This window comes from Taudactylus pleione, unplaced genomic scaffold (assembly GCF_031769625.1).
Source record: "Taudactylus pleione unplaced genomic scaffold, aTauple2 ptg000155l, whole genome shotgun sequence".
Classification (NCBI taxonomy): Eukaryota; Metazoa; Chordata; class Amphibia; order Anura; family Myobatrachidae; genus Taudactylus; species Taudactylus pleione.
The window spans coordinates 11314987-11339076 of NW_028284557.1; the positions used below are offsets into that span (position 1 = coordinate 11314987).

At 45.5% G+C, this 24090-nt stretch overlaps 1 protein-coding gene across 1 annotated transcript in view; it reads right to left on the reverse strand.

The window, feature by feature from the left end:
* LOC148521810 (keratin, type I cytoskeletal 17-like) overlaps nt 1-23353 on the reverse strand; it is a 40489-nt gene extending 17136 nt beyond the window's left edge. Inside the window, exons 1-5 of the mRNA XM_088474677.1 lie at nt 22892-23353; nt 19467-19549; nt 6148-6304; nt 3653-3814; nt 248-373 (exon numbers count right to left, since the gene is read on the reverse strand). Of these exons, the coding sequence (XP_088330803.1) occupies nt 248-373; nt 3653-3814; nt 6148-6304; nt 19467-19549; nt 22892-23353 (990 nt within the window). The remainder of the gene's footprint in view (nt 1-247; nt 374-3652; nt 3815-6147; nt 6305-19466; nt 19550-22891) is intronic.
* Between the last annotated feature and the right edge of the window lie 737 nt (nt 23354-24090).

Consider the following 24090-nt stretch of genomic DNA (forward strand, 5'->3'; position numbering starts at 1 on the left):
TGTTATAGGTAGTATGTGGTGAAATACATGGGTTGGCTTCTAATATACTTTGTTCTCCAATGTCTGGATAATTCCTTGAAGCCTATATCCAAAGCATTCAAGACAATAGATGCTATACCTGTACATTATTGATAAAATATAACCATAGGTCATAAAGCTGATATACTAACATAATATGGCTCTGTTCAAAACAGGTTTTGAACCCTTTCTTTACATTTACGTATATAGAGAAACAGTGAGAACATACCGTGCTTAGTTGTGTCTGAAGATCAATCTCCAAGTTTTGTTTTGTGTGGCGCAGCTCAATGGCCTCACTGCTTTCCAACTGCAGCTGCTCAGATCCTGAAACCATCTGACAGTTCAACTCTTCACTCTATGCACAGATGACAGAAGCACAGTATCATCTGATAGATATAGGTAGTATTTGATCTCACTGTTCAAAGATAAATAATTATCATGTCTCTGTAGTCTTGTAGAGTGAAACTGTACTTCAAGGAAGGTTATAATTGCATATTTTGTAATCATTTTTATTTTTAAATCGCCTCCAGGTATTGTGTGTTACTGCTGGAAACCAATGTGTAGAATTTGTCAGGCAATCTGTGACAATCACACATGGGCCAGAATGAAAAAGTGATGTTTTTCCGGTGGCTTCCAAATCGTGGATGTAATACTGTAGCTTGTGATTTCAGAAAACCAAACTGACAGCGATATGTGACAGACCTACACACTACCAGTTCCCTGGCCTATTTCGGCATGTTTACAGTGGCATTTTTTATTAATCTAAAATATATAATCTTTAAAAAAAATAATAATAATAAGCATGTCCACCGCATTTTACTGTTCTTGGTTATATGCTATAGTTTGTTTTTCTATATACTGTACTATATAATGCAGGGGCATCTTAAGAGAGGAGGGGGCTCATGTGCACTCCCCATGCGGGGCTCCCCTCCTCCCTCCCCGGGGGCCATCAGCCGACTAACATGGCTGGCCAGCCACCGGAGCATTAGTAGACTCCGGGCACTAGAGTGGGCCCGGAGTCTACTGCGCATGCGCAGAACGCCGGGAAAATGGCCACGGCAGCCATTTTCAGGTGTTCTGAGTAGAGATGAGCGGTTCGGATTCTGTGGAATCCGAACCGCTCCGAACATTGGGGATCCGAGTCCACCCGAACCCTGTTCGGGTGTTCACCGCCTGACTCGGATCCCCGTTCGGGGCCGAACGGCGGCCGCCTGATGTCGGATTCTCACTAGAGAATCCGACATCAGGTCTCCTCGCGTGTAGGGCAGAGCGCAGTGATAGCGCTCTGCCCTACACAGACACAGACACACAGCCGCCAGCGGCAGCTGTGTGTTTGTTACAGCAGCCAATGAGAGTCACACAGACTCTCATTGGCTGCTGCACGGAGGGAGCCGGCTGGAGCTCACACATGAGCTCCGTCTTCCGGCTCCCTCCTCAGCGTGTGACAGAGCGGACGGCGCGGGAGCGGGGATACAGGTAAGTTTTATTTTTTTTATTTTTTTACTTGTCAAAGGTCCGGGGGCGCTACTGGGGGGGGGGGGTCTGCACTACTGGGGGGGTCTGCTACTGGGGGGGGCTATACTACTGGGGGGGCCATACTACAGAGGGGCCTGCTACTGGGGGGGCTATACTACTGGGGGGGGGTCTGCACTACTGGGGGGGGTCTGCTACTGGGGGAGGCAATACTACTGGGGGGGCCATACTACAGAGGGGCCTGCTACTGGGGGGGCTATACTACTGGGGGGGGGTCTGCTACTGGGGGGGCCATACTACTGGGGGGGATCTGCACTATTGGGGGGCCATACTACAGAGGGGCCTGCTACTGGGGGGGGCTATACTACTGGGGGGGTCTGCACTACTGGGGGGGGTCTGCTACTGGGCAGGGCTATACTACTGGGGGGCCATACTACAGAGGGGCCTGCTACTGGGGGGGGCTATACTACTGGGGGGGGTCTGCTACTGGGGGGGCCATACTACTGAGGGGCCTGCTACTGGGGGGGGCCATACTACTGGGGGGGCCTACTACAGGGGGGGCCATACTACAGGGGGGGCCCATACTACAGGGGGGGCTACTACTGGAGCAGCCTACTACTGGGGGGGCCTGCTACTGGGGGAGCCATACTACTGGGGGAGCCATACTACTGGGGGGGCATACTACTGGGTGGCATGCTAATGGGGGGCATACTACTGGGGGGGCCTGCTAATGGGGGACATACTACTGGGGGGGCCTGCTAATGGGGGGCATACTACTGGGGAGCATTCAACTGGGGGCACTGCATAGTGGACCGTACTACTAAGGGGACTGCATAGGGGGCACCACTGCTGGGGGACATTGTGTAAGGGACACCGCTACTGTGGGCATTGTGTAAAAGGGTCACTACTGTGGGCATTGTGTAAAAGGGGCACTACTGTGTGTCGTAACATAAATAAGAGACACTACTTTATGGTGTAATGTGAATCAGGCCCTATGTGCGGTGTAATGCTAATAAGATTGTGCACTGTGACTCCTAGGGCCGTAGCCCACTTTGTAAACAAGTACTGTGACTCTGCTGGCCGTACCCCACTGGGTGGGTGCACTACTTTTCATTTCTGCCACTGCTGTGTGGCAATGTGTCATAGATGTGCTTTATACTGTGGTGTCTGTGTCGTTGTGCCGCTGCTTTGTCGCTTAGTAACCAGTCAGCTCACTGCAACCTTTGGCCAATAATGTTGAAAACAATATTATAAGCTGTGATATGGTCTAAATTGACTGGAAATTAATGTTATTGAGGTTAATAATACTCTAGGAAGAAAAAAAAGACCAATTTATGTGATTTTAGCTTTTTTTGTCAATTTTTGTAAAAAAATCCAAATCCAAATCCAAATCCAAAGCCAGTCACCGCAGTTTGGCAAATCCAAATCCAAATCCAAAGCCGGACGACGAATTAGAACCAAATCCAAATCCAAATCCGGCAAAAATGGTCCGGCGCACATCCCTAGTTCTGAGCAGCGCTGACACCCGCCGTGGGACCACGGACAGGTAAGTTTAAAATAATATGGATGCAGGGTGTGCGGTGCGGGGCCCCCCTGGACCCGGGGGCCCATGTACCCCACACACACTGCACCCACTATAGATACGCCACTGATATAATGTAAATGTTTATAATGTACCTGAGATCCCTGTATACACCCTTCTTTGCCTGTATGTTTTTCTCCCTTCTCTGTAATCCAATTTATACTTAAAAATGTAGTGGGTTTTTTGTTTTCTTTTCTGGTTTTTTTTACAGATGGACTACAAGTCACAGCAGCCCTAGATGCCAGGGAATGTTTGCCAATTGTACTATCTCAATGGCTAGAGGTACCTGTTTTGCTATTTCTTTTCTGGTGCATTTTCTGTGACTTTGATTCTCGCATTCTTATCCATCCAGTAAGCTGGGACAGGTTTCTGGCAATTTTGCAGCTACCGGTATATGCACTCTATTACAAACTGCAATTTGCAATATGCCGTACAATTGCCAAATACCCACAAGCTTTGCTAAATTGGAGGCTATGACAGTCTGGCCAGGGTGTCCTAATTCTAAAATGATTGATCCTACATACGGTATATATATCCTAAATTGAGAGATTATTTGCAGTGTAATCTGAATCATTCTACCTTAGTAATAGACCATATCTCAACATCCTTCTTGCTTTTCTCCATCAAACTTTCATATTCATTCCGAATTCCCAACAAGACCTTATTAAGATCAACTGTTTGAGCCGCATCAATTTCAACATTAACTCTAGCACCTAATTGTGCTTTAAGACTGTTCACTTCCTGTAGAAACACAAAATAGGAATTTAAGACTGATGGTAGCAATAACAGAATTGAGTTACACAAATTTCTAATTATACCATAGATCATGGTAGTTCCGAATGTCATACACCTAAAATCAACAACTTAAGCCGCGTACACACTAGACGATATTTTGAATGATTGAACGATAAAGATATCATTATCGTTCAATCTTTCAAAATATCGGCTAGTGTGTATGCGAAAAACGACCAGCGATGCACGCTTCCACTGGTCGTTTATGATAACCCCAGTTGGCTGTACATGCAGTACAATCTGGGGTTATCGTGAGCACTGCCATGCTGCTGAATGCAGCATGGCCCCGTTCCACCTCCCCGCCATCGTCCGTCACTGGTCAGCATCGGCAAGTGTGTATACACTTGCCAATGCCGGCCTGCCGATGACAATATCGCCGCATACACACATCATGTAGTGTGTATGTGGCTTTATATAACACAAAGGTGGAGTTTCAATTCTCTGTAGTGGCCAAGAAGTGCCTGCTGGTATGGTCGGCAAAAGTATTTTCGCAACCAGTAACATTGCTCATTTTCATTCACACCACATAATGGTGCACAGCTAAAGTAGCACTATTTGTCTACTATAATAAACAGTGACGAGTGCATCCAAACACTGTGAACTGAGGGCCTGATTCAGAGCCGCTCGTAAGCGGCCGCTCGTTCGCTATGAGCGATGTTCGCACAACTGCGCATGCGTATGGGTCGTAATGCGCATGCGCAAACCAGTCACTGCGGTCAGAAATCAAGCGCTCGCAAAACAGCGAGGGGCTGCTAATTTGATTGACAGAATGTACCGTTTGTGAGTGGTAACAGGGGAAGGTGCTTGAAAACGGGGGAGTGGAGAACGCAGGTGTGCCTAACGGTAAAAAGGGCGTTTAATGGGAGTGCATAATTAGTAAAGGAGCGTCATTGACCACGTCACTTGGTTGTCTTTTAGCCTGAACCGCTCGCAGTGATTGCGGTAGGATAAACCTACCACAAGCACTGCGAGCAGTTCAGATGCCTTTCGATGTACCCGATTAATCAAATAAATACCGGAGATGACGTGTGATGCGAACGGCAAAGGGGCGTCTTTACAAAATAGCGAGCGCATTTTTTGTTTGCTCGCTCAGACATAGAGGTGTCAACAAACTGCAATGAGCGAGCGCTCAATTTAAATAGCCGGCCCCTTTTTAGGAACGACCGTCCGCAAATAGCGTCCGGCTCTGAATCAGGCCCTGAATCTCCCCAAAAATATATTTGAATGTATTTAACTGTAAATGATTCATCCACATGTTAGGGTGCTGTCAGGAAAATTATTATTAATAATAATAAGATGTGATGCAATATTTACATTTTTCTTTATGATTTCAAATGTGAAATCTACCAAACCATCATTGGAAATTCCTTGAAGAATATCCTCCTTATATGAAATATAAGGCATATTATATGAAATCTGCTCCTGGCCTATAAAATCACCATTGATATAATTAGCCATTTAAGTGGATAACCTTTTTTCTCAAAATTGCCTGATTCTGTTGTCCTGAGGAAGGGGCGGAAGACCCCGAAACGTCGACCTAATAAAGTCCCTCTGCCGAGGGGGTGACATTGTTTATCAGTCTCCGAGTGCCGCCTGTGTTTTTGGTGCAGTGTGCGTTGGGGGTGCTGTCCTCCTAATGCTGGGCATACACTGCCAGATAAAATGTCTGTCAGACCGACAGACATTTTATCTGGCTGCCTGCCAGCCGCAGATGTCGCCGGCATACACTGTGAGAGAAATCTCACAGTGTATAGCCCGACATCCGCGCTCCGCCCCCGGGGGAGGAGACATTTCCCTGTTCCTTCCTTAGGAAGGAACACAGGAAATGTCTGTCTGTCGGCCGCGCTGGGCATACACTGCCCGATGCGGCCGACAGTTTCCCGGGTAAATATCGCATCGGACGGGCATGCTGGACAATCCAGCATGCCCGACCAAGCAATATTTAACCCTCGGTCGCCCGCATACACGCTGCAATTATCGCGGCGATCCGCCGATATCGGGCGGATCGTCCCGATAATTGCAGAGTGTATGGCCAGCATTAGGAGGGCACCGGAGCAAGAATTGACTACGTGTCTGGAGACACAGTGTGGAGGAGTGCCGGAGGATTGTTTTCTTTATATATATATATATATATATATATATATATATATATATATATGTATATATATATATAAAGCTTAGCTAGATTTTAGCCAATATACTGATAGCAAAAAGTTGCCGACTTATGCTTTATATGATCTCCCTTTCATACTCTGACGTATATAATACTTCAGTCTCATTACCTCTTTGTGATTCTTCTTTAAAGAAATAATTTCTTCTCTGAGATTTTCAATTTGAAATTCCAGGTCACATCTTTCCAAAGTTAATCCGTCAAGACCTCTGCGTAGGTTATGTACGTCTGCTTCAATATTGTTATATATGCTGTGCTCTATAGCATATCTTTAGGTAAAAAAAAGGTTTTAATGTGTATAGGATAAAGTTTTTACAATAAACGAATTGCACTTTATGGTGTATATAGATGAAAATAATTTAATTTCAGCAATCCTCTAGGAGGTTTATGACTTAATTATAGCTTATCTCACCCAGTAATGACAAGGTGTCTGTTCAAAGAATGTCTGTATAACAACTTAAACAGCAACTGAAAAGCTGTGTAAAAGCACAGGCAAAGACCTCCTACACACTAGGTACTGTAAAACAGATTAAAGCAACCATTGATCACTAGGGCAAAATATGCGGTCGCTACTTAATAAAGAATATGATGCGCCTAAAATAGAACATGTTCTACAGGTGCATCCTGCACTTACAGAGGACAGAACACTTATTTACCATATAAATAAATGATCACTATAGCGACAGGCATAACAGATCCATCATCTATGCAGATGGCACATATCAGAGTACCAAAGATATTACATTATTGTTTTCTAAATTTGTATGATGCACACAGTACCTTCCTGAAGATCCAAGCCTGAAGAGTAATGCTGGGTACCCACTGGCAGATATATTGGGCGATTAATTGATTGGCCAATATATCGCGTGCCAGTCGGACAGTTTTTACCAGCGATATGTCTGTAAATGACGTCGTTCACAGACATATTGCTGCACAGCAGGGCCGGATAAAGGTTTGTGGGGGCCGTGGGGCAACAACCTTGTGGGAGCCACTATCAGTATAATTGTAATTAAAGTATATACATATTTATATTTGTGCAGAAGAGCTGCATAGGCAGGAAGGACAGGAAATGGTTGTGCTTGGGCAGGTTTGCAGATACTGCCTCGACATGCGGGGATACGGGGAAGCACTGAGTGGCCGGGATCTCCATCTCCACGCTGCAGCCATCCCGGAGCATGGATACAGTTGCCAGGGGCAAACGCAGAATTTTACCAGGGAGGGGGGAGGTTCCGTATATATATTAGGGGTGTGCACTGGCCACTTTTCGTGTTTTGTGTTTTGGTTTTGGATCTGGATCTTTCTTCATGTTTTGGATCTGGATTGGTTTTGCCAAAACCACCCTTCCGTGTTTTGGGTTCTGGGTTTTGTGTTTTGGATCTGTATTTTTTTGAAAAAAAGCATAAAAACAGCTAAAATCACAGAATTTGTAGGTTTTTCTGCTCCTATGCTATTATTAACCTCAATAACCTTAATTTCCACTCATTTCCAGTCTATTCTGAACACCTCACACCTCACAATAGTGTTTTTATGTCCAAAAGGTTGCACCGAGGTAGCTGGATGACTATGCTAAGCGACACGAGTGGGCGGCACAAACACGTGACCCATCTATGCGTGAAACTGCAGTGGCAGACAGGATGGCAGTTTGAAAAACTAGGCCCCAAACTGTACATAATGCAAAGAAAAAAAAGAGGTGCAAGATGGAATTGTCCTTGGGCCCTCCCACCCACCCTTATGTTGTATAAACAGGACATGCACACTTTAACAAACCAATCATTTCAGCGCCAGGGTCTGCCACACAACTGTGGCTGAAATGATTGGTTCGTTTGGGCCCCCACAAAACAAGCTGGCAATTAATCTGTCCTTGCACAAACTGGCTCTACGGAGGCAAGATGTCATCCTCATCCTCCTCATCCACCGATTCCTCACCCTCTTCAGTGTGTACATCCTCATCCTCACAGAGTATTAATTCGTCCACGCTGGAATCCACAACCACAGGTCCCTCTGTACGTTCTGGAGGCTGGTCTCCCTGGAAGAGTTGATAATTCATTTTATGAACATCATCTTCTCCACATTTTGTGAAAGCAACCTCCTACGCCTTTCGCTGACAAGGTTCCCGCCTGCACTAAACACTCTTTCGGAGTACACACTGGAGGGGGGGCAACTCAGGTAAAATAGAGCCAGTTTGTACAGGGACCTCCAAATTGCTTCTTTTCCTGCCAGTACAGGTACGGACTGTCTGACATGCCTACTTGGATGCTGTCACCGATGTAATCCTTTAACAGACAGACGCACGCTTGTCGCTGCTGCTTTGAGGATGCAAGTGCAGCTACAGCCCACACAATTCACAAAGACAGAAAAAAAAAGAAGAATATTTTTATTGTTTGTGTAGCACACTTTGAGGGTGTCACCACCCTTTAACAGACAGACGCACGCTTGTTGCTGCTGCTTTGAGGATGCAAGTGCGGCTACAGCCCACACAATTCACAAAGACAGAAAAAAGAAGAATATTTTTATTGTTTGTGTAGCACACTTTGAGGGTGTCACCACCCTTTAACAGACAGACGCACGCTTGTCGCTGCTGCTTTGAAGATGCAAGTGCGGCTACATCTCACACAAGTCACAAACACATTAAAAAAATAGTTTTTTATTTTTTGGAGCACTTTGAGGGTTACACCACCCTTTAACAGACAGACGCACGCTTGTCGCTGCTGCTTTGAGGATGCAAGTGCGGCTACAGCCCACACAATTCACAAAGACAGAAAAAAGAAGAATATTTTTATTGTTTGAGTAGCACACTTTGAGGGTGTCACCACCCTTTAACAGACAGATGCACGCTTGTCGCTGCTGCTTTGAGGATGCAAGTGCGGCTACAGCCCACACAATTCACAAAGACAGAAAAAAGAAGAATATTTTTATTGTTTGTGTAGCACACTTTGAGGGTGTCACCACCCTTTAACAGACAGACGCACGCTTGTCGCTGCTGCTTTAAGGATGCAGGTGCGGCTACAGCCCACACATTTCACAAAGACAGAAAAAAAAAAACAATATTTTTTTGTTTGTGTAGCACACTTTGAGGGTGTCACCACCCTTTAACAGACAGACGCACGCTTGTCGCTGCTGCTTTGAGGATGCAGGTGGAATCTAGACGGGATTTGGAACCGGGGACACACTACCTCCATCAATTGTCTAAATCCCACTGCACTAATGGCGTATACCGGACGCACGTCTAACACCAACATAGCAGTCAAGGCCTCAGTTATACGTTTTGCTTCAGGATGACTGCTGTCGTACTTCATCCTCATCGCTAAGGACTGTTGGAGGGTCAATTGTTTAGTAAAAGTAGTGATGTTCCTACTTCCTCTCTGGGATGATGAACAACTCCCAGCAGCAGCAACAGCACTAGGAGGAAATGGTTCTTGATCTTTCCCTATTTTATTTTTATCGGAGAAAGTTTGGTCCTCCATTTATGTTATATTGATATATACGTGCTTCTAAAGCGCACACAAACACAGAAAATATTTTTTTATTTTTGCTGGAGAGTAGTGCACTTTGTGGGTTACACCACCCTTTAAGAAATGAGCCAGCCGGCCCTTTACTTATGACACAGGCGCACGCTTGGCACTACTTTGTTGATGCACGTGTGGCTACTGCGCACACAATTCACAAACACAGAAAATTATTTTTTTTTTGGTTTGGACTGGAGTGTACTTTGGGGGTTACAGCACCCTTTAATGGTCAAGCCAGCCGGCCCTTTACTTATGACACAGGCGCACGCTTGGCACTACTTTGTTGATGCACGTGCGGCTACTGCGCACACAATTCACAAACACAGAAAATAATTTTTTTTTTGGTTTGGAATGGAGTGTACTTTGGGGGTTACAGCACCCTTTAATGGTCAAGCCAGCTGGCCCTTTACTTATGACACAGGCGCACGCTTGGCACTACTTTGTTGATGCACGTGCGGCTACTGCGCACACAATTCACAAACGCAGAAAATATATATTTTTTTGGTTTGGTGTGTACTTTGGGGGTTACAGCACCCTTTAACGGTCAAGCCAGCCGGCCCTTTACTTATGACACAGGCGCACGCTTGGCACTACTTTGTTGATGCACGTGTGGCTACTGCGCACACAATTCACAAACACAGAAAATATATATTTTTTTGGTTTGGAGTGTACTTTGGGGGTTACAGCACCCTTTAACGGTCAAGCCAGCCGGCCCTTTACTTATGACACAGGCGCACGCTTGGCACTACTTTGTTGATGCACGTGCGGCTACTGTGCACACAATTCACAAACACAGAAAATAATAATTTTTTTGGTTTGGACTGGAGTGTACTTTGGGGGTTACAGCACCCTTTAATGGTCAAGCCAGCCGGCCCTTTACTTATGACACAGGCGCACGCTTGGCACTACTTTGTTGATGCACGTGCGGCTACTGCGCACACAATTCACAAACACACAAAAAATATAATTTTTTTAGCACTTGGGTGGAGCACCCCTGATGGACAGAGCACCCCCTGGACAACACTACAGCACCCCTTTAGGACTGGGACACTGCACAGGACTTTGGAGTGGACACAGCCCCTATGGAGAACTGACTGCACAACACAGTCCAGCCAGCCCCTATGGACTTTGAAGTAGTGGACACAGCCCCTATTAACAACAGCAGCACAGCACAACACAGCCAGCCCCTATGGACTTTGAAGTAGTGGACAACAGCAGCACTACACTACACTACACTACACAGCCCAGCCAGCCCTAACTCCCCCCCTCTCTCTTCACTGTCCACAGCCGAGTGAGAAAATGGCGCCGACGCGGGTACCTTATATAGGATCCAAAACCCGCGAGACTCGGAAGGCGTGATGATGACGTTTTGCCTCGATTTCAGATCCGAGTCAGGCGGGAAAAGTCGAGCCTGACTCGGATCTGCCTCGGATCGGGGGGGCTCGGGGGGGGTTCGGATTTCAGAAATCCGAACCCGCTCACCCCTAATATATATATATATATTATATATATATATATATAGTATACACACACCAGACATGCATATATTTACATACTTACAAACACATACATACTGTACATATATTCACACAGAAAAACACATATATACACCACACATGCATGTGTCCCTCATACATTACACACACATACACTTACCTTGCAGATCTGCAGACTGCATGTTGTGGATGTGATGGGGACGAGACCTGGCAGGCTGGCACCATGTTATTAAGCTCCGCCCCCCACATGGCAAAATGCCGCGATTCACGGGTCGATCGGAAAAAGGGCAGGGACAAATGACAAAATATTAATGCAATCGCATAATATTGGCAAGGCTACCAACCAACTGACCCACGAATCGCTGCATTTTGTCGTGAGGTGGGCGGGGCTTAATATAATAGCGCCTGCTCTGGGGGAGCTGCTGCTGTGTGAGGGCCCCCTTGGTGTGACCGCATCCTGTCGCCCCCCCCCCCTTTAAGCCAGCCCTGCTGCATAGCCAATGGCAGATATATCTGCAGCTGCAGATATATCTGCTCATCGTGCTGTGTATATGGGCGATCCACCGACCGCTCGTACACTTGCTGCAGAGACATCAGTCGATCTGCAAATATATCTGTTAGGTGCATACCCAGCTTAAGGATCATTTATGAAGATCTGTGATGTCTGATTTTGTGCACAAGTGCATCTACTTGTCTGCCAAGTGCTTTTGAAGGTGCATACACTTAGGCCCGAATGCTGGACTTTTCACTCCACATCGGAGCTTTTCTGGGGATAAAGTATCGGGTGCGTACCCGCTTTATCCCCGTATTCAATTTGAAGCTGGTGAAACAGGAGCCTGCGGAATTATCAGGAATTTATCCAGGGACCCCCCTAATGATGTCCAGAGGAATGGGTATGAAATACCGCCGGCCGGTCAGCGGCAGCCCGACATGAGCAGAGTTCGAAGCAGCGGAAGCCCGACAGCACTGGAAATCCTGATCGTAGATAGGTGAGTATCTACTAACCTAACCTAACCCCCCTAACCCTAACCCTCCTTAGGGTTGCCTAACCCTAACTTCCCCCCCAAGTGCCTAACCCTAATCCCCCCTCTAAGTGCCTAACCCTAACCACCCCCTTCCCCGCTGCCTAAACCTAAGTCCCCCGGGGGGTGCCAAACCTAAGTCCCCCCTGGGGGTGCCTAACCCTAACCCTCACTCCCCCTAGCCTAACCCTAACCCTCCTGGGGGGGTGCCTAACCCTAAGTCCCCCCCGGGAGCCCTAAACCTAACCCTCCTCCCCCCCCCCGCGGCTGTCCGCTCGTGGCACCTGGCATCACTACGATCGGGATGCCGGGCGCCGTTCTCCCGGCGTCGGGGAAATGCGGACGTCTACATCTAGACTCCCGGCATTTCACCCTTGCGGGGATATGACAGTCGGGAAGCCGGCTGCCGGTATTTAGGCAGTCGGCTTCCCGATTGCATACCTGTCCAGACATGGGGGATCACTGTGGATACCCCCGTTTAGCCCTGCAGAATGTGTTCTGCATTTTTAAATAGAAGCGGCAGGTGTTTTTTTCCCGACATTAAAGAAGTGATGCAGTAGAGCACTTAGGTTATTTTTTTGTTTTAAAAAATGGTCAGGTCACATCAAATTTGGGGTACATGAAAATGGTACTAGCATATTTTTAAGTCCCTAAACTAATTTTTAAAAAATTCTGCAAAAATGCACCTGCCGCTAATAGCCTATTCTAGAAAACACCTGCCGCATACTTACAGAATACCCCTGAACCTATTGCGCTATTTTTAAACACTGTTCCCCATTTTTTTTATTTTACCCCAAAATTAAAATAATTTTTTGGGGTGTCCCTATTTTTTTTTTTTCTTTTTTTTGACACAGTTCGTTTTTAGGGGATATTCCCAGGGGTGCAGGCTATTTTTTTTAAGCCTGCACCCTAAACCCCCATTCTGCACTTTTTTTCGCCATGTAAAACATGGCGAAAAGTTATCCCCGTTTTTTCTCAAAGACTTTTCGAACCTGCAAAAAGTCTTTGAAATTGAATACGGGGATAATTGAAATAGGCAAAAATGAAGTTGATTCCGACATTTCGCAGCCTAATTGAATACACCCCTTTGTGTTCATTGGAAACACCTGCATAAAATCAATCTGCACCAGTGGCTGCTCCAGAGGTAGGGCTGCAGTGCAGTCCAAAATTCAAATAGGGGAACCACACCAACTGCCAGTAAGTCCCGGCCAGGCAATGTTTGGCAGCGTTTGTGATGGCAGTTAGTGTTGCTCCCCTATTTGATTTTTTGACTGCACTGCAGCCTCCACTGATATGCACCCAGTCCTGCACTGAAATACTAAAAACAGTATGTAAAAGTTCATCCTTTAGAACCAGAACAGTTTCTAGGGTGGGCAAACCTGGCATCTGCTCAGGACTCTCTCACTGCAAGCATGGACCTGGCAAGCGGACCAATGCATAGCTCCCCACTGCCACAAATTCACGCTTATTTATCTATTCTCGTGGAGTCTGTGGGGGGATTTAATTGTTTTTTTTTTACCTGTGATAATTAATGGACATTCAGAGTTGCAATTCAATTTTTCTTGGCACCCATTAATTATCGCGGTGTTCACGCCCTATTAGACAGGGTTTAGTTATGTAAAACTGCTAAACCTGTCTAAAGTCCCAGTTAGGGTGCCCAAACAGCACCACAGGTTTGTCGCACACTTTTGCTTGCACACTCCTGCTATCGCTCCCTTATACCCCTTTTACACCAGAGCAAAAACTTGGGATTTTGCTGGGTCTATCAGGGTCACAGCTCAGTGTAAAATGGTCCCTGAAAAATAACCTGGGTCAAGTGACCCGGCAATCCAACCCAGGTAGCTACCAGGGTCGGACCAGGATGGACCTGGTTAATGGAACAGTGTAAAAGGTGCAACCCGGGTTATCCGACCTGGGTCACGCCTAAAATGAGTTGATTGGTGGTTGTGGAGCAGTCACCTCCCACTTTTTATGACCTCACAAGTTTAGCAGGGCAGATCCAGGTTCAGTGTGAACGGGGCTAAGCTGAGAATAACCCAAAACAATGGTGCTGTGTAAGCAGTGTCTGATCTGGGTTGGAACCATGTCTGAAAAGGTCGGACCCGGGTTTTTGGTGGAAAAGAGGTATAACAGAGCAACAATTTAATTGCTCCATCTGGCGTCTTATAAAAATAGTCCCCAGATAAACAATTGAATCGGCCCCTATGTATCTGTTCCACATTGTTACAGTTGGTACTGAATGTGTGGAGGCATATTCAAAGGACTGCTCAGTCTCAGAACAGTAAAGAGCTGATTGGTTGGTACTTTATCTCTCTTCACATTATCTCTCTCCAAGGCTTAGTACAGTACATCTCCCCCAAGTACCAAACAATCAGCTCCTAACTGTAATTTTTCAAACACAGCAAGTAAAATGACAGGAGCTGATTATTTAGTACTTTATCTCTCTCTCTCTCTCTCTCTCTCTCTCTCTCTCCACTTGATACATCTCCCCCATAGTTTATTATACAAATTAATATTATTAGTAGTCATATCTGACAGAAACAGGCTAGGATTGTGCAACATGAACAAAGCCAAAGAATTCATTGCTTCATTAGAATCTTTTCAAAGAATGTTAATATTCTAGAATATACAGTACTGCTGCGTAAACGCCTTATGACTTGGAAAGACACATTTGTTTCACCATATCATATATAAAATGGTACAAGGGCGGCTGCACATCCCAGTTTTGATGACAGACCCCTTTTCCAACAGCCATTAAAACTGTTTGCTTTCTTTAGTCTGAGAATTCAGAGAACCAGCTCTGCTGAAGAAGATTATTGGATTCGATTGATTAACAACAGTGTGTGTATATATATATATATATTAGGGATGAGCGGGTTCGGTTCCCTGAGAACCGAACCCACCCGAACTTCGGGGATCCGGGGCGATCCGAGCCCAAGCTCGGATCTCCCTGTCTGCCCCAGATCCCTCTCCCGAGGCAAAACCTCGAGATCTGCTGTCGGATCTCGAGGTTTTGCCTCGAGCGGCCATTTAAAAAAAAATGCCTTTGCCTTTAATGGGCAAAGTGCTGATTGGCTGACAGAGCCGTCTGTCACGGCTCTCAGCCAATCAGCATTATGGTGCTCATTTGCATGTAGCACGGACTCGTGAGATCCGTGCTACATGCATCTGTGTGACTGACAGTGACACAGAGCACAAATGGGTCAGTGAGACCCGTCTGTGCTGCTGTGTATTTCAATGACACAGATGCACGCACGGACCAGGAGATCCGTGTTACTTGCATCTGTGTCATTGACACAGAGCACTGACGGGTCCGTGAGACCCTTCTGTGCTGCTGTGGTAAAAAAAAAAAAAAAACCTGTGTAAAAAAAGAAAAAAATGGCGTGCCCCCCCCCCCCCCAAAAAAAAAGAGCAACCAGCCCCGGGCATTAGTGACCCAGTGCTGGGTGTGCTTAAATACAGGGGACAAACGACATAGGGGTCCCCTGTACTTAAGCACAACCAGCACCGGGCTAGTCAGAACCAGCGCTGGTTGCCAAAATACGGGGGACAAACGACGTAGGGGGTCCCCCGTATTCTGCGCAACCAGCTCTGGGCTCTGATCCGGTCCTGGTTCTGGAAATACAGGGGAAAAGAATTAGTAGGGTTCCCCTGTATGTTCCAGAACCAGCACTGGACTTATTCTAGCGGGGGGCTGATGCCACAGCCAGGGGAGCCCTTTCACCGGGCCCCCCAGCCGCAGCATCAGCCCTGACCGCTAGTCAGCCCAGGCCGGGGATCCCTGGAGAGCTGGGGACCCCCCCAATAAAGGGGTCACCCTCTCCAGGGCACCCCAGGCCCAGGCTGATAGCCCGGGGCTATCCCCGCCACCCCTGGTGGCGGTGGGTGGCGGGTTGATTGTGTGGTGTGGTGTAAATAAAGAATAGCCGCAGGGTAAACTTTAATAACCTTGCGGCTCCCACCATTGACTACAATGGAGGGAGCCGTTCATTGGCTGAGAGACGGGAGATGACCTCTCTCAGCCAATGAACGCTTAGCAGCGGGGTTTCCACGGTGATACCCCGCCGCTAAGCTCTCATTCGGGAAGTACCGTTCTATAGAACGGTACTAAGTTCGTGGATCGCGTTTTCGTTTTTTTTTTTTGCCAAGTCCGGGGATGCCTACTTTGGAACGAAGAGGACAGAACCTCGCATAGGAGATGGTGAGTATGTTTTTTTTCACAGGTCCCCTATGGATACTTTACCGGACAAGTGGACCGATGCTACAGGTTACATAGGTGAGTATGTGTACATGTGTGTGTGTGTGTGTATGTATGTTTAATAAACTTATACTGTCACGGTGTGTGTGTCCTGTCTATTTTTAAACATTTTTTTTACAGGTGAACTACAGGTACTAGTGGGCCCTTAATGCCGTGCATGCTGGTACTTGTGGTTCTCCAAGTACCAGCATGCGGGGCAGGCTAGCTGGGACTTGCAGTTCTACTTGTAAAGACAATGTTTGATATTCTTTATTTACACCACACCACACAATCAACCCGCCACCCACCGCCACCAGGGGTGGCGGCGATAGCCCCGGGCTATCAGCCTGGGTCTGGGGTGCCCTGGAGAGGGTGACCCCTTTATTGGTGGGGTCCCCAGCTCTCCAGGGATCCCCGGCCTGGGCTGACTAGCGGTCAGGGCTGATGCTGCGGCTGGGGGGCCCGGTGAAAGGGCTCCCCTGGCTGTGGCATCAGCCCCCCGCTAGAAAAAGTCCAGTGCTGGTTCTGGAACATACAGGGGAACCCTACTAATTTTTTTCCCCTGTATTTCCAGAACCAGGACCGGATCAGAGCCCAGAGCTGGTTGAGCAGAATACGGGGGACCCCTACGTCATTTGTCCCCCGTATTTTGGCAACCAGCGCTGGTTCTGACTAGCCCGGTGCTGGTTGTGCTTAAGTACAGGGGACCCCTACGTCGTTTGTCCCCTGTATTTAAGCACACCCAGCACTGGGTTACTAATGCCCGGGGCTGGTTGCTCTTTTTTTGGAGGGTGCACGCCATTTTTTTCTTTTTTTACACAGGTTTTTTTTTTTTTTTTTACCACAGCAGCACAGACGGGTCTCACGGACCTGTCATTGCTCTGTGCCAATCACACAGATGCATGTAGCACGGATCTCCCGGGTTCGTGCTACATGCAAATGGGCACCATAACGCTGATTGGCTTCCTGTCTGCCACTGCAGTGCCACTCCTAGATGGGCCACGTGTTTGTGCCGCCCACTTGTGTCGCTTAGCATAGTCATCCAGCTACCTCGGTGCAACCTTTTGGCCTAAAAACAATATTGTGAGGTGTGAGGTGTTCAGAATAGAGTGGAAATGAGTGGAAATTAATGTTATTGGGGTTATTAATAGCGTAGGAACAAAAAAAGGCCCATTTTATGTGATTTTAGCGTTTTTTTTTATTTTTGTTTAAAAATCCAGATCCAAAACACAAAACCCAGAACCCAAAACACGGAAGGGTGGTTTTGACAAAACCAATCCAGATCCAAAACACGAAGAAAGATCCAGATCCAAAACCAAAACACAAAACACGAAAAGTGGCCGGTGCACACCCCTAATATATATATATATATATTAGAGATATTTTGGAAATACCGTACTCTAATGTTATGGTTTGGGGTTTGGTAAAACCACCCTCTAGTGTTTTTGTTCGGTTTTGGATTTAGTTTTGGATTTCTTTAAAAATGATAAAAATATCTAAAATCAATTTGATTCTGATTACATGCGATCCAAAACCTGAGATCCAGTTTTCAGTGATCTAAACTTATGGCAAGACCTGAACCGGGACTCTGTTCTACACATTGTGTATATACAGTATAGTGTATATTTACAGTATATACACTGAAGTGCCAAAAGTCATGGGATAGCAGTATGTAAAGGTAATGGCAGGTGGGGTCACTGTACTGTGTAATCTTGGAAATGCCCAGACCTACATCAGTTGTAATCTGACATCTTGTGAGTCAGTTGAACATCGGCTAGGCTGCTCATGGCAAGGTGACTTGAAATATCGGAGTACCAACGGATATTGATAGTAGGTGACCGACGGATGGGACATTCCATTTCCAAAGTTGAGTGGACATTAAACATTCCTCAATGTGCGGTGTTATGTGTGTACCGGGAATATCTCATGGATGACATTACCACCCACCATGGACAGCACAATGGTGGACCATGGGTGCTTAAAGATCATGACCAGTGGCGTCTGGCCAGAAATGTCTGCAGTAACAGGCAAGCGACACTGGCTCAACTCAACTCACATCCACATTCAATGCAGGTGGTACCAGACGCATATCCAGCAGGTCAGTACAAAGTTCTTTAGCTTCCATGGGATATGGGAGCAGAAAATCCAGAGTGCCCCTGTTAACACTACATCACGGTTCCAGTTGTTTTGGGCTGATGGTAGGTTTGGGAGTGGCGCAGACCCCAAGAAGCCATGGACCCCAGTTGTCAACAAGGCACTGTTGTGGACGTCATGTACCCCCACTAAATGGAATATTCCAGCAACATGTGTCATTAGTCCCAAGTTGTCCAGAATGGGTTCGAGGAGAATTCTGGAGAGTGTGGTCACCACGTTCGCCTGATATGAACCTAATTGAGGAATTATGGGACTTGGTGAAGAGGTCCATTTGCACACAAGAGCCTTCACCTACAATATGAGGGAGCTGTGGGAAGCTATGCAGATGGCTGGGGCAAAATCTCTCCAGAGGTCTTCCATCCACTTGTAGAATCAATGAAACATCGAGTTGCTGCACTTCGCCGGGCTAAAGGGGGTCCTGCACGATACTAGGCATCTATCCCATGATTTTGGCACTTATATAAGTGTATAGTTATAAACATGCTTCCACTATTAACAAGAATACTGTCTGTCATTTTATGGGGTAATCCGGATATATGTGTAAAAACCTAAAATGTGATTTAATACCGTACATATATTACATCCACAAGATAAAAATTACACACTATAGTGTTTTGGGAAAAGTTCACTTTCATCATATTGAAATTAGAAAGTCATGAAATTAGCAATATAACAATTAATAATATAACAAAACTCATGTCCAAGCTAGCCCTAAATTAAGAAGATGGACACACATAAAGGAAGCTGGTCTCTTTAACCAAATTACCCAAGCATATACTGGACCAAAACTGCCAGAAATTCTGGTGTACCTGATCACAGTGCATATGCTATCATTGGCTGATCATACTTCTTGGTATCAAACTATGGGATCTACTCTAGGAAATGTAAATTACCACTTGATCCGAGTGCATAGGGGTTGTAAGGCTTTTCTGTCCTTTTCAGATTATATATAATAAAACTGTATAGTTCATCTTGAGTTGTAACAGTGCTCACAATGTTACCTTAATTGTTCTTACTTGTTTTGGATGTCATCCCCTGCAAGACGTGCATTGTCTATGTGCAGAAGAACCTGGGCATTTTCAATAGCAATGCTGAAAATCTGGAAAGGAATGAGGACACAGAAGCTCAGGATGTCAGACTAGCTGTCTGCAATCCAAGTATTACAAATAGTAGTAAAACAAAAAACAACAGTTGTACATTAATGACACATACATTATACATATGTTACACTAAAAGGAGGTCATCAGGACATTTTGGGTTGGTCTTTATGATCTCAATGAAAAATTATTCTATATTACCAAAAAGTTCATTAAAAACAGAAGAATGGGTTACAAAGCTGACTGCAACCATGTACTGTATGTTTAATACCAGAGGAGAATAAGAAGCTCTGCGCTGAATTAATATTACAGTGTTTTACATTACTGTACACTGGATACTTGGCTGTGTATGTTGTTACTGAGAATTAACTTCCTGTGAGATTCATATGGCAGCTATGAAACATAACTTACTTTCATAGTTAATTTGTATCCCATTCTTTTCATGTTGCTTATGTTAGCATAGTGAATACTGTATGCAGCACTATAAAGGTCATTACAAAGTGTTAAGCTGAGAGATTTTTCTGACTTTCCTTTTCTTGTACAATACATCTGATTTTAGAAGCAAGCACATTGTAGGCAAAGATGGTGGCTCATGCAGGGACGCAGAACAGGGCCATAGCTAGGGTAGTGCGGCCGGTGCCATCGCACAGGGCACCACTGGTCAGGGGGCGCTGTTTGGGCCTGTCAAGTTTATGTTTATTATCATTCTTGCTAGTAGCTTCCTCTTATTTCATCTCCAGCATCCCCTGGCCTCCCCTATATCTTCCCTGGCCCTTCCCCATGAGGCCATTCCCCTTGTTTGGGTGCATCATGTCCCTTTGAAAAATGAGGGGGGCACCAATGCTCTTTCTGGCACAGGGCACCAAAAAGTCTAGTTACGACTCTGGCGCAGAATGATGCATCTTCTGGGAGGAAAAAAAGTACAGATTAAGAGCATTATTTGCTGAGTGCAGAAAGAGCATGACATAGCTCCATCTTTTTATGCACACAATGTAAAAATAAGTTTTGCTTTTTAGAATGAGATAAATGAAATGAGATAAAGGGGAGAGAGTGCACTTAGGGAGCACAGCATTTAACGCCCTACACAAGGTTTAGGATTTTACAGGAACTTATGTTCTGATATACAGAAGACATTTTATAATTTCATGGGATGCCATTCTGGATGCCCTTCTACAAAGTGTATAATTAGGCACGTTTACGCCAATGTAATAAACACATGCTGCAAACACACTAAAGTGATATGTAATAGTTAGCCCTGATGTTCCCTCATTCTCATGACTAAAATAAGAAATAAGGCAAAACCAGCAATCAGAATAATAACTAGGTGTGAGCCCGTGTCGCCACCCAAGGTGCCATGCCAAGGTAGGAGGCACCATTGCTGTCCCAGTGGCTCTTGTCCCGGCATTCTGGGTTGGAAGGGCACCCATCTGAGGTGGTCCCGGCCACTCAATTTCCAGGCTCCTATCAATCCCGCCCCTCCCTTTCCTGGCTTCATTAAGTCAGCCCTGATGTTCCCTCATTCTCATGACTAACATAAGAAATAAGGCTAAACCAGCAATAAGAACAATAACTAGGTGTGACACGTGTTGCTGTCCAAGGTGCCATGCCAAGGTAGGAGGCACAATTGCTGGCCCAGTGGCTCTTGTCCCAGCATTCTGGGGTGGAAGGGCATACCTCTGCTTGGAGAAGTGGTCACAGCCACTCATTTTCTGGGCTCTTATCGATCCGGCCTCTCATTTTCCTGATTTTATTAAGTCATGATTGTGTGAGGAGGTTATAAGCCAGTCAATCGTGGAGGTGCCCTGCTACGGCTGTGCCAGCAGTACCTTAGGAAAAAATCTGAAAAAATGAAGTGGGAGATTCTAAAGTGGTAGTAGGACTGCTCTTACAGTCAGAGCCGGATTATAGGGGGGGTGACAGGAGCGATCGTCCCTGGGCCCCCACACCTGAAGGGCCCCCACACCCATCAGGGTTAACGTGAACCGGAGGAGACGGAACCAGTTCTGCCTCCTCTGGCCAATCTTAACCCGTGCTGCAGGGAGGCATTCTTTGCCAGGCGCCCGCTGAGATGGTAACCAGCGGGCGCCCGGCTCCCTCCCCACACAGTGGCAGCCAGAGACTGGAGCTCATTCGTGAGCTCCGGCTTTCGGCTCACGCAGTGCACTATGGGAGAGACGTCATGACGTTTCTCCCATAGTGCAGGGGAGTAGCCGGGCGGAATGGACGTGAGCGGGAGTGGGGCTTAAGGTAAGTATTAGTTTTTTGTTTTTTTTTAGTGCGAGCGGCTTTTCTACTGGGGGCATTACTACTAGGGCATTACTATTGGGAGCTCTACTACTTGAAGGCGGGGGTAGTTATACAGGGGGCATTACTATTGGGGATACAACCACAGGAGGCATTACTACTGGGGGCATAACTACAGGGGACATGACTACTAGGGGCACTACTAATGGGAGTATTGCATAGGGGGCACTGCATAAGGGTCACCACTCCTGGGGGCACTACTACTGGGTGCAATGCATAAAGGGCACTACCACTGTGGGCACTGACACTACTGGGGTCCCCATTGTGCATACCCCCAGTTCGTCATATTTAATAGGAGCCCCCGCATGTTTGTTGCCCAGGGGCCCTCACAGACCTTAATACGGCCCTGCTTACAGTGATGGTTATACTATTTCCTTCATGCCTTTTCCCTTTGATGAATGCCGAATCTACGTTTGATGTTTTCGATTTTCCGGTTTTGTGCATGAGCGACGGATGTGAGAAACTATTAGTGGGTGTCCCTAAGCACTGGACAGCGAGTCAGGCATTAGTATATTTTTGCAATTGCGATTAGTGAAAAATTGCGGCTGCGATGGCATTTGCGTGCGGATCTGATTTAGGCCCATTGTATGCACAAGTTAGTGGTTTTGTAGAAATAGAAAAGCTTGCATTTTTGCACTTTCATACAGTAGATTACTTTTTATGTTATTTATTCTATGGTGCTGATACTTTTATATTTTTCTCTAATTTCTTAGCAAGTACTTTTTATGACTTTTATTTCTCTTCAAGATAATTTTTCTTTTTTTTTCTTTTGTATAAAACAATTTGAAAATATATAGGCACAGACTACATTAAATGACTGTAATACAGTATTATTATAGCTATATATATATATATATATATATATATATATATATATACAAATTCTATCTGTCTATACTAGATGAAGGCAAGCTGTTTCTTTCTAGCAGTTACAGTACTGCAGTCATATGTATAGCCAAAGATTTCCAAGCCTAATGAAATATTAAGATGGATTTGGTGAATGCATGTTAGAAAATTGCCTATCTCTAGCCTTTGTGTACCTCTTTCTGGAGCTCCTTGATGGTTCTGAAATACATGCTGAAGTCAGGCAGCTGCTGTGGAGCTTTTCTGTTATACCACTCTTTTATTTTACTTTCCAGTTGGTCATTTTCTTTCTCCAGTGATGCCACGTTATCCATATAGGATGCCAGTCGGTCATTTAAAGTCTGCATACTTTCCTTTGCGTTCATACTGAGAAAGCCTTCATTTTTCCAGCAGCTTCCAAAGCTAGCAATATTAAAACAATGGCCTCCATGTATATACCCAAATCCATACATTTTGTCCAAAGGGTCATGAGTTGTTCTTCTAAGTCTTGATCCACCATAAATACTTATTTCCCCTGGAGAGTCTCTGTAGCAGACTAAAGACAAAGACCTAAATAGCTTTTTAGGTCCATTACAATTATGGGCACTACCTTTGAGAGATCCAGCAGAAGACCAAGATCTCCTGACACTGTGGCTCATGTTGATAGGATAGTGTCTGCCAGGCTGATGGAGATCTATGCACAGTCCTTTTAAAATTAGAAATTGAACCATACGACTTGCATCTCTTTTATAGGGATGGGTCTGGACAAGCTGATGTTATTCACTATATTTTTGAATTTAGAAACAGAACACGACACCTTTTTATAGCAACTGTTGCAGGTATCACAGAGAGAGAGAAGTATTTTTATGGGAATTTTACAGGCATCTAAATCTATGCCAGACTTATTTCCAGCTTCATCAAAGGCGTTTTTAACAATGTGAGATATTTTGTTTTTATGTGCATTTTGGTAAGATGAACATCAGACAGAAGTATCTGCCACACCCAATGGGACATAAACCTAAAGACTAGTTGTAAATAACTACAACTAAGCATCATTTTCTCCCATGACACAAACCACAAATATCTTGTGAGTACATAACATAAGGATGAAGAATCTGGGTTTCTCATGCTCTATAACTGCAAATTACTAAGGTAACAATGACAAGTACACTATAATTTTTGTTCGCTTTGAAAATATTAACAGATGATAAATGTTTATTACCTAACAAAATATAAGTGTTTATGCCATTTCATATCTTGTTTTTTTAAAAAAGTTGTGCCACTTGCATTGGAAACGTGTCGGTTTGCGAGGGCACAGTTGACCAGGGCTTGCTTAAATGGACCTGCCCAGGGGTTATGGGGTGGAATTAAGGCCAATGTACCGTCAGGTTACATA